The sequence below is a fragment of the Aulostomus chinensis genome, chromosome 3, assembly GCF_037954235.1.
Source record: "Aulostomus chinensis isolate RoL2024-O1b breed Wild chromosome 3, RoL_Achi_v1.0, whole genome shotgun sequence".
Classification (NCBI taxonomy): domain Eukaryota; kingdom Metazoa; phylum Chordata; class Actinopteri; order Syngnathiformes; family Aulostomidae; genus Aulostomus; species Aulostomus chinensis.
The window spans coordinates 11,037,723-11,047,722 of record NC_141322.1 but is presented as its reverse complement, the minus strand read 5'-3'; the positions used below and the strand labels follow the sequence as shown (position 1 = coordinate 11,047,722).

The 10,000-nt window shown below is 40.7% G+C and overlaps 2 protein-coding genes across 4 annotated transcripts in view; both read left to right on the top strand.

The window, feature by feature from the left end:
• Positions 1-8,141, top strand: part of sfmbt1 (Scm like with four mbt domains 1) — a 25,674-nt gene extending 17,533 nt beyond the window's left edge. For all 3 annotated transcript variants that reach the window (XM_086198642.1, XM_086198643.1, XM_086198644.1), the window contains 11 exons: positions 641-767; positions 1,954-2,067; positions 2,185-2,227; positions 2,321-2,388; positions 2,478-2,617; positions 3,803-3,912; positions 4,205-4,380; positions 4,997-5,175; positions 5,278-5,502; positions 6,242-6,370; positions 6,492-8,141. In XM_086198642.1, coding sequence (XP_086054768.1) covers positions 641-767; positions 1,954-2,067; positions 2,185-2,227; positions 2,321-2,388; positions 2,478-2,617; positions 3,803-3,912; positions 4,205-4,380; positions 4,997-5,175; positions 5,278-5,502; positions 6,242-6,370; positions 6,492-6,632 — 1,452 coding nt within the window. In that variant the 3' untranslated portion in view covers positions 6,633-8,141. The remainder of the gene's footprint in view (positions 1-640; positions 768-1,953; positions 2,068-2,184; positions 2,228-2,320; positions 2,389-2,477; positions 2,618-3,802; positions 3,913-4,204; positions 4,381-4,996; positions 5,176-5,277; positions 5,503-6,241; positions 6,371-6,491) is intronic.
• Positions 8,142-8,200: 59 nt separating this feature from the next.
• stimate (STIM activating enhance) overlaps positions 8,201-10,000 on the top strand; it is a 17,679-nt gene continuing 15,879 nt past the window's right edge. Inside the window, exon 1 of the mRNA XM_086198640.1 lies at positions 8,201-9,158. Within this exon, the coding sequence (XP_086054766.1) occupies positions 8,942-9,158 (217 nt within the window). The 5' untranslated portion in view covers positions 8,201-8,941. The remainder of the gene's footprint in view (positions 9,159-10,000) is intronic.

The window sequence follows — 10,000 nt, the reverse complement described above, 5'->3', positions numbered from 1 at the left end:
CTCCCAAATGTCAGTATCAGCATTGACCCCAACATTTCTTTCGTGGTACCTAAGTTTCATTCCCATTAGTCAGGTTTTGTTATCCAAAAAATAATTATGAAGGTTTCTGAAGATACTCTTTTAGTAAAAGTGTAATCATCACTCTGTACTGGTTCACCTTGCATTTGTGAGAAAAAATGATAAACAATGTCGTGCCAGAATCAGATTGTGTTCCTCTTCAAGAATCGGTAGCAGGCTATAGAGTGTGATGTATGGGTTTGGTGCACAAAGGGTCTGGCACTCATCAGTCTCATTTTGGGAAACACAGGTTGAGAACAGCTTAGGGTTTTTCTGCAGCAGACATGTTAGCAACTTTGAAATGTTCTGTATTTTGCTGTATAGGGATTTTTCCCTCAAGGTGTCCAACCAAACCTGTTAAAATGTTGTAAATGAGAACTGAATCTAAGCCTGAGTCTGGTCAAACCTGCAGTGTTATTACTTGTAAACAAGTGGTGACTTTTCTCCCTTTCTTCAAACACAGAATATGTGACATCCTCATCACACACACAGTGAAATAGCTCAGAAGTGAAGTGCCTCCATTTTTAAAAAATTTTCTCTCTCTTTCTCTCTCTCTTTGTCTCTCTGTTGTTTGGTCTACCAGGAGGAATGCGACCACAGCTTCAAAGAGTCCATGAAACTGGAGGCTGTCAACCCGCTCTCACCCGAGAACATTCACGTGGCCACAGTCACCAGGGTCAAAGGTCAATACATTTGGCTTAACCTGGAAGGTGAGATGGCGCACTGAAAGAATGTGTCTCCCTTAGAAGATGAAAGTCACTACCTAGAAATTAGTGTGGCAGCAATGACATGTAGAACCCTCAGGCTCTCAGGAGGTGATGGTCCTCTCCTCTGTTGGGGAGACAGGAATGCCACATGCTCAGATTATAGCAGGTTACAACAGCACCTATACACAGTCACTGCTTTTGTTTCTAAACATGTTTGGTGAAAACCTTAGGAGCCTTTGGAAAATTGAAAACGACCATTCTTAATATTTTCAGCAATACTTTTTTTTAAACGTTCCCAGAGCAATTCTTTAGAGGGGATGAATGCTTTCAAAACTTTACACAAACGTTTTTTTGAGCAATTTTTTATTAGAAATGTTTGAATATTGGTAGAATGTTATGACAGTGTTCATTTGACTCTTTGACTTGATGGATAGTGTAATTTTTGTGGAAAATGAGACCATCCGCATACACCAGAAAGATTTACTGCAGCTACATCCGCAGACAAAGAAGAGGATGGTAGGGATGGGCCATTATTTCAGAGAATTCAATAAAAGGCTGCTGTCACATGTAAAGCGATGGGTTGAGAAAAGAGTCTCTCTTGTAGAGTTTCTGTTTCAAACCCTGTTAGTTACCTCATGTCTTATTCTATGGTACACATCATTACAAGATCTTTTGACGCTTCGGATATTTGGTTAAATCTGTGACAATATTCATTTACCTTTTTGAAGGACATGCTTATTTCCTCCATTTTTTTTTTCTGAGTCCTGAAAGAGCTGGAAAAATTCAGTTTGCTCTGCAACAGCTGGGGCAAAAATAATACCGCTTAAAAATGCTCGGGGATGGGGAGGGGCTTGGACAATGTTGTAATGTTCCGGTATGTTTTAATCTTGACTAAGTCGAAACATTTTAACAGCAGATTATTAGAATTTTTGTTCATAAAACATTCAAGAAGTACATCCTCAGAATGTAGCAGTAAATACCTTTATCTTAGTAAACATTTAATCTTTAAGGATCATTATTTGAAATGATAAACATCCTTAAAGTTTAGATTAAAACACTTTCTTTAAGACATTATTGGAACTTGGAGGTAACATTGACTAATGTTGCAGGAACGTTCCTGCTCGATATGCTGACCATCACTGTGTGTGCGTGTGTGCATGTGTGTGTGTGTGTGTGTGTGTGTGTCTAGGACTGAAGCAACCAATGCCGGAGCTGATTGTTCACGTGGAATCCCTGGACATCTTTCCTGTCAGCTGGTGTGAGACAAACGGGTATCCACTGGTCTACCCCATCAAGCCCACAGGTACACAACATGGCCATGTCTGCTTTAATGAGATTTTTCTGATGTAATGATAAACACACCGGCCTCCAAACATAGGTGTGGTGGTAACAGGATTGTGTTTTTCTCCTCGACCTGCAGTTGAGAAAGAAAGGAAGATTGCTGTGGTGCAGCCTGAGAAACAGTGAGTATAAGACAGGGAATTGACTGCTTCATGAGGTTTTATGGAACAAGTCCAACAGCTTTTTAACATTCGACTCATTTTCTCACTATACAGCAGAACTCCACCGAAATCAACGTCTCCTGATACTGTGAAGCAGCAGATGACAAACCAGTCGGAGACAGGTGGGTGAAATGTCTCAGGTCTCCAGACCGTGATATGTCCCCTCCTTTCCTGTTCATAAGATCTCATCATGTGTCCTGATCTCATGCAGTACCAGGCAACGGGAAATACTGTTGCCCCAAGATCTACTTCAACCATCGTTGTTTCTCTGGACCGTACCTAAATAAGGGACGCATCGCCGAGCTGCCTCAATTCATCGGCCCTGGAAACTGTGTCCTTGTACTCAAAGAGGTGAGACGGGCTAGTCTTTAAGGTGATATGAGCAACGTTAGTTCAGCTAATTATGAGTTCTTCTCATATTAAAGACTTCCCTTAAACCATGACGTGGTAAAAGCCAGATTCACACAAAATGTTGTCCAGATTAATCAGCTGAATCTCTGTGGTCTCAGGAAAATGCTTATTTTACAGTCAGATAGACCAACAGCATTCAAGTCACATTTGACCCTTTTCCAGATTACCATTTCCATTTATGAAAAGAAATTGCTCACTTTCTTCCACCAAAAGAATATGCCTTAGCATGAATATATTTTAAAAAATGTAACTGGACCTGCAGCATATGTGGTCCTGGTCTAAATGCCACAGACCAAAAACAAAAATACACAAAAACATACACAACTGATATTCTCCTTTTAATGATGAAGTGACTGAGCAAGATACTGAACCCTTAATTCCTCCTGATAAGTTTTGTTCCTTCCAGCCTCCACCATTAGTGTGTTTTTATCTGTGTGGGTATGTGTGTGTGCGAATGAGGCTACATTGTAAAGCACTTACAGTACAGTATCGCTAAGGCATGAAAGTGCTTTAAAAATAGAGCCCATTTACCATTCTGTACAGCAAAAACAGTTTTTTTGACAACGTGTTTACAACGGTAGCGAGCATGCCTTGGAGGTGAAACATGTCATGCATGACAACATCACAAATTGTAGCTGATTTTGTGGAGATAAAGGGGTAATTCAATAGGATTATTATGCTTATATCTTTAAAGCTACTTGGGTTTTCTGCTGAATTATTCGTTTTCAGTGTTCAAATATTGGCCCAATTACCAGGAAAGTTTCTTTGATAATAAATATTTGTCAGTAGCTTCAGGAAACTTGTAGTCATACTTCACCCAGAAAGCATATTTTGCCTTTCAGGTACTCATAAATAGTTTTCCTGATTTCAGGAGGACTCAAGACACCAATGTGTGTGTACTTGAAAAACAAAATATGTTTTTTTGGTGAGGTACGACGAACAATTTATCTGATGTTTTGTTTTTAATGTCGTTGCCCAACTAAAGTATCAAGTTTTGAGACTTCACTGAACAAATATATTGAGTATTTGATGTTAGATGCAACATGCACCATTTAAAAACTACTAGACCCAATTCACCTACCAGCAGATGACCTCCAAGTGTGTCCATGCACATCTTCTATCCAGGTATTGACTCTTCTGATAAACTCTGCTTACAAGCCAAGCCGCGTGCTGAGAGAGCTGCAGCTGGACCAGGAGAGCCGCTGGCAAGGCCACGGAGAGACACTCAAAGCCAAGTGAGGGGAAAGCATTTCATCTCCAGCTCAAAGTTCTCTCTGTCTTCAGAAAACCAGCAGGAATAGTTCAAGTGTTCACAGTTGGACTATTTTAAGATACATAACTGGATTATAAAGTGGAAGTAAATGTCTGCACACCAGAGCCAGCAAAAGCCCCTGATACTTCATAAAAGCACTCTTTTTAGAGACACCCTGCCAATTGTAGGAACCTTGCTAGATGGAGTATAAACATGAGTGAGTTTTTTTTATAACAAAGTATTGTGTGTTAGAAATACCTGTGTTTGTTTATCAGGTACAAGGGAAAAAGTTACCGGGCCACGGTTGAAATTGTCCGCACTGCAGACCGCGTGGCAGACTTCTGCAGGAAGACATGCATAAAGTTAGAGTGCTGCCCGAACCTGTTTGGACCCCGCATGGTTTTGGAGCACTGCTCGGAGAACTGCTCTGTCCTCACCAAGACCAAATACAGTAGGTAGATTCCAGAGAGAGAGAGAGAGAGGACTGGGTGGAGATGGTGGATGTAACATCTGATAGAGATATGAATATTTATCAGCGGCAGTTTGTTTACTTGCTTGTGGGATGTGACCTTAATGCTAAATACAGTTCTGTTCATTGTTGTGGAACATGAATAAAAATGATTGGTGGGAATATAAATGTTCCCATAATAAGTACAGACACTTTGTGAAGCAGTGGGATAGAAATATAATTAAAAAACAGGAAGAGCCCGCCACTGAGACTAAATTTACAGATTTCAGAATGTGCTGCTTTCATCTTCTGCTGAACTGTTTTGACACCGAGCCACAGAGCTGTTGATGTGTTTACTCATTGCTGCACTAAAGTCTTGGGGTTACGGAACTGATGCAAGTAGATTGCAACAGGCAATGATGATGCCTTTTTATCCATTATGTTCTCACATCACCCCTTTCAAAACCTGTTCTTCCTTCCTCCTATTTATCAGTGCTTCTGCATTTTTGAAAGTACTGAAATCAGTTTGATGATTGTGGCTCATCAACACTTGAACGTGATCTCTCCGATGTGAACACAAATCAGACGTAAAATTACGGGTATGATGTCTTGTCTCCAGCATATTACTACGGCAAGAAGAAGAGTAAACGTGTTGGCCGTCCTCCTGGAGGACACTCCAATCTGGAGGGTGGAGTGAAGAGAAGAGGTAGGAGGAGGAAGAGGAGGAAGCAGCTCTTCGTACACAAGAAGAGACGATCATCAGCCTCAGTTGATAACACACCTGCTGGATCTCCACAGGTAACACACATATGTTTCCTTGTCCAAATGATGAATTGATTGTACACATTTTAAATTGACCAGTGTTGATTCCTCGATTGCTTTCTTGTCTGCGGCTTGCAGGGCAGTGGAGAGGAAGAGGATCTAGATGAAGATGACTCCCTCAGCGAAGATTCTGGCTCTGAACTGCAAGATGATTTCCAAGATGATTCTGAACAATCAGTTGGGAAGTCTCAGCCCACCACGCCATCCCCCTCCCCGCCAGCAACACCCAGGCCCACACGTCGGCGCCGGAAACCTCGCTCACCCTCTTTCTCTGATGATGAGAACCACCCTCCATCACCAAAGGTAAAGAGAGTCACAAAGACCAGCTGAAAAAGAAAATGTATTTGACAGAGCAAATAGAAAATGTCAGATTATAATTTTAAAAATGGAAATTTACCATGAAATATATTTAAATTAGTAATGCAAAGGCTACAAAGAAAAGCTCCAACTGAAAGTTAAAATAGAAATACTAACATCAAAGGTTAATCAAAATCTTGCACTATCCATTTTCTGTGAGGGAGTTTCCATTTGACTTTTAGAATTGACATGTTAGGGTTTGCGTTTTGAATTTCACTTCTTTGTCCCTTTTCATTTTCAAATATTTAACATTTTCAGTTTTCTTTTCTAATTGCCTCCTAAAAAATTGTGGTATCAAAGTTTTGTTTTTTTTGCAATGTTTTGACATCATAGATTGATAATTCTAGAACAACCTCTGAAGTAATCTGGTTGAAAACTAGACTTGCGTGCCTCCTCTTGCCTCTGTCCGCCTGCATGTGCTCATTTGGTGGGAGGTGATGAGACTCGATAGTTAACTGTTTTTTGGGATTCCTGCCTACTGCCACGTTAATTATGGCTTGGTTACTCCTTGTAATGTGGTAAAATAAACAATTTTTCGATGCTAATTTGCTATTTGGACATTCAGTTTTAATCTTGACCTAATACAGTATATATGCAGTTGTGTGATGAACTTGCTCTGAGCAGCAGATGAGGACCTTGAGCGTCAAACAGCTACTGTTTCTTTAACTAAATCGTGTGTTTGCAGACCTCAAAGACTGAGCCTCCCCAAAAGTTGTGCTTGGACACCAGCCCCCTGGAGTGGAGTGTTACTGATGTGGTTCGTTTCATCAGGACGACAGACTGTGCACCTCTGGCACGAATCTTCATGGATCAAGTGAGAAACTACTCAGGCTTAATGGTCACACAAGACTGGAGCTCTTTTTGTTACCAGTGGTGAATGATTGAGGCAGAAATGTATGTAAAGTGCATCTCTATAAACCTGCATGTGTTTCTAGGAGATCGATGGACAAGCGCTCCTGCTGCTGAACCTCCCAACCGTGCAAGAGTGCATGGACCTGAAGCTGGGACCGGCCATCAAGCTGTGCCACCACATTGAGAGGGTCAAGCTGGCATTTTACCAACAGTTCGCCACGTAGCTGATGGAGAAAAAACATGGGACGTGTGTTCGTGCTGAGAACAGACACTGTACTTATCCGTTTGGACTTTTTTTAAACACTGGACATCCTTTCGAAATCCTGCACAATACCATGTCGTGTTGGACAAGTTTTTGAAGACGGACAGAACATTTCCTTCTCAATGGTTTTTGAAAAGAACAAAAGAGGAGAGCTACACAGGTTAAAAAAAACCTTCTGGTGTTCTGTTGTAAAGATACAGATGAGGACTGAAAGAGAGGAATAAAAGGCACAGCAAAAGGCAAATAACACAAAAAGCCTCTCTTAAGTGTATTCTGACATCATCAAGGTGTTTTACTTTCATCAGTGTGTACAATGATGCTTCTGAGTTGTAACAGATATGTTTCCAGCCATGTTCTAATAATAAGGTCTTTTAATTTGTGTCTTCCAAGTGCCCCAGGTTCTCTTCTTTTTATTTTATTGGTATTTTCTGCCACAAACTATTCCATCTTATCAGCTGGTGATTATTTGATATTGTCAACTCGAGGTAGAACTGAAGTTGTATCTACTAATCTGGTCATTTGTTACATATTCATGTCATAATCATTATATGATTAGCCGGTTGGATATTAGCAGTTGAAAACTTTTTTTTTTTCAGTATATCAAATTCAGAATTAAAAACTCGATTTTTTCTTATATGCTCAGTTGTACCCTGGCCAAAAGTGTTAAAAGAAAATAATGTACACACCTGCAACTGCTGTACGATATGCAAGTTCTGCCTCAAGTAATACTACACAAGAAAATTCTGATGAGGTATACTTCATAGTCATGAGTTATTGTAAAGTAAAATGATTTTAGTTTGGACACCAGACATGTATTTTACCATTTGCAAATGTTATTAATATCAAGATGTGATCTGCTTGGCAAGTGATGAAAAAAAATAGCTTTTTTTTAATCAAGAGACCAAATTTCTTTGTTGTTCAATCCTCCATGTACAGTAAGACTTTTACAGTAGTAATAAGTATTCTGTAACGCACACACAGGCAAAACCATGCACTGTATGGTGATAAATGATAGTGCATGTTTGTATATAGTGTACATAATCAAATCAGTCTAGTGCAACAGGGTGAATAGTAAAATGAATGAGCTAAATCTGCATTAGCAATGTGTAAATGCTCTAAATACAGTTATATTTGCACAGAATAAATGCTCATTGGTATTAAAAATGGTTGTTGCGTCATTTTGCGCAATTCCTACCATTAAAACGAAGTTTATTAACTCAATGTCTGCCTACAATAAAGTAGCCATTTTAAAGTAAGGATGTCCTTTCCAAGTGGTTTTGTAAAACCTGATTTTCCTCCTCACCAGTTCTTGTAGTGTGATTTGCTGTGACGTGCTTGATTTGTGAGACAAATAAAGCTTCTGTAGTTTCTTTGTTTACTCATTCATCTGATGTTACAGTTCTGAGCAATGTAACACTTTTTGTTTGAAGATTATATATTGAAAAAGAATCTGCAATTAAAAACAACATGGAAGTTACTATCGGTTCTTGTCCTACATTTCCCATCGTGCAGTCTGCAGCTACAGATCACATGACATGTGTCAACATGAGTGGGCACTGAGCAGGCAAGCAGCTGGATGCAAAGGGAGTCATGACCTGCAATTATTTACCTCTTTGTTTAGGTCAAACGACGAACTGTGTTTACTAGGCGTTGGAGGACGACCTGTTTCCGCGCGGGTTTTGACGTCTTCAACGGAAGAGTTTGCTAGCTTAGCACTTTAGCTTTAAAGCTAGGAACGCTAGTGGTAGCTTGTCGGCTGCTGGTCTTTTTTTTCTCCGTGAACACCGCTTTGCAAGCTAAAAATTGACCTCTGTCTGTTTGACATACAATGGACAACTACTTTCAGACAAGTTTGGCGTATTTCTTAACGGTTTAAGTGGCTTCACGTTGGTTGCACGGGGTTAGCCGGTGTCAGTAACGCTAGCTCGGTGAGATTCCCGGTGTCGATGCAGGAAATGTTTCCTCCGTCACACGGACCCTCCAGTGATTATTAATGTTGAAACTCTGATAACATTTGCATGCGAGGGTATTTCAAGGAAAAGTATCTTTAATGTGACTAAATGAAAAAAAACGGACATGGCATCCTGGGTGTCTTAGGCAGGAGAATGAGAGGAAGCTGGCCAGGGAGTGGATTTCACCATCTTTCACTCAAGACTGTCCTGCTGAACATATCGATTAGGTGATCAACATCTGCTGCTGAGGAGCAGGGAGCCCACGGCCTGCGTGCAAACAGCTCCCTTCGGCTTTACTGCTCAGTCTTGTCCAGCCTCCATGGCTGGTAGCGGGGTTCGTATGTTGTCCCACCTGGGAGTTGTGGCGCTGACCGGGGCGGGAGGAGCAGTGGTGCCCGCGGTGTCCTTCAGCAACACGTCCTCCAGCCCGACCCCAGGTACTGATACCCGGGGATGTGAGAACGGCGCCTTGATGGACTCATTCGGGATATTCCTCCAAGGGCTTCTAGCTGTGATGGCTTTCAGTATCCTGATGTGTGAGTATTTATGCTGTGTGTCACATATATGACTCCAGCTGCTGATGTAACTAGACAATTAACCAATAGCATCACTCTGTTAATCAAATACTTTATAGATTCCAGCTGGGAGGCTCCCACCAGCTTCCACTAACAAGACTGACATGCATCACTTTAATGTTCAACAAAACACTTGATTGAATGTATTTGATACATTGAAAATACCTACCCACAGTGCTAATATTCATCAGCATAGAGTCAATGACTTAATTCCATTGGCCCATGAGGCAGTAAGAGGAGGTGCTAGCATCTGAAAATAATTCTTCATATTTGACACTGATACATGAAAGAATCACAGTACAATGCAGTCATGTCATTCAGAATCAGTAGAGTGCAAATAAGAAGGGAACAAGCAGAGAGCTGGAGCTACCAACAGTAATTTGCAAGTTCATTCACAGTAGCGCTTAAGCTTCTACACCTTAATGGAATGCAGTCACCTTAAATGCTTTTCTTACTATGTCAGAATGCTTGCTGTGAAAAAGGCAGTGTAAGAACTATAGCTACATGCTACTGCTTGTCCACACTAAAAGCCAAAGTCAGTTTTTTTTCTTCCTCTACTTATCTTTTTTTCGCTTTTGTTGGCAGTATTAGTATTGCACTTAACATCATACTGACAACAGATATTGAACGGGAATATGGGGATCAGATGCCGATGCTGACTTCATTGACGGATCAGATACTGGAATGATGGTGCCAATCCACACGCCGATGCAGATTCAGTGCTGTAGCTTGCGCTCACTCATGAACACTTTTTGTATTATGTTTTATACCTGACCTTTGTGATGTGTAACCTTAAACATAAT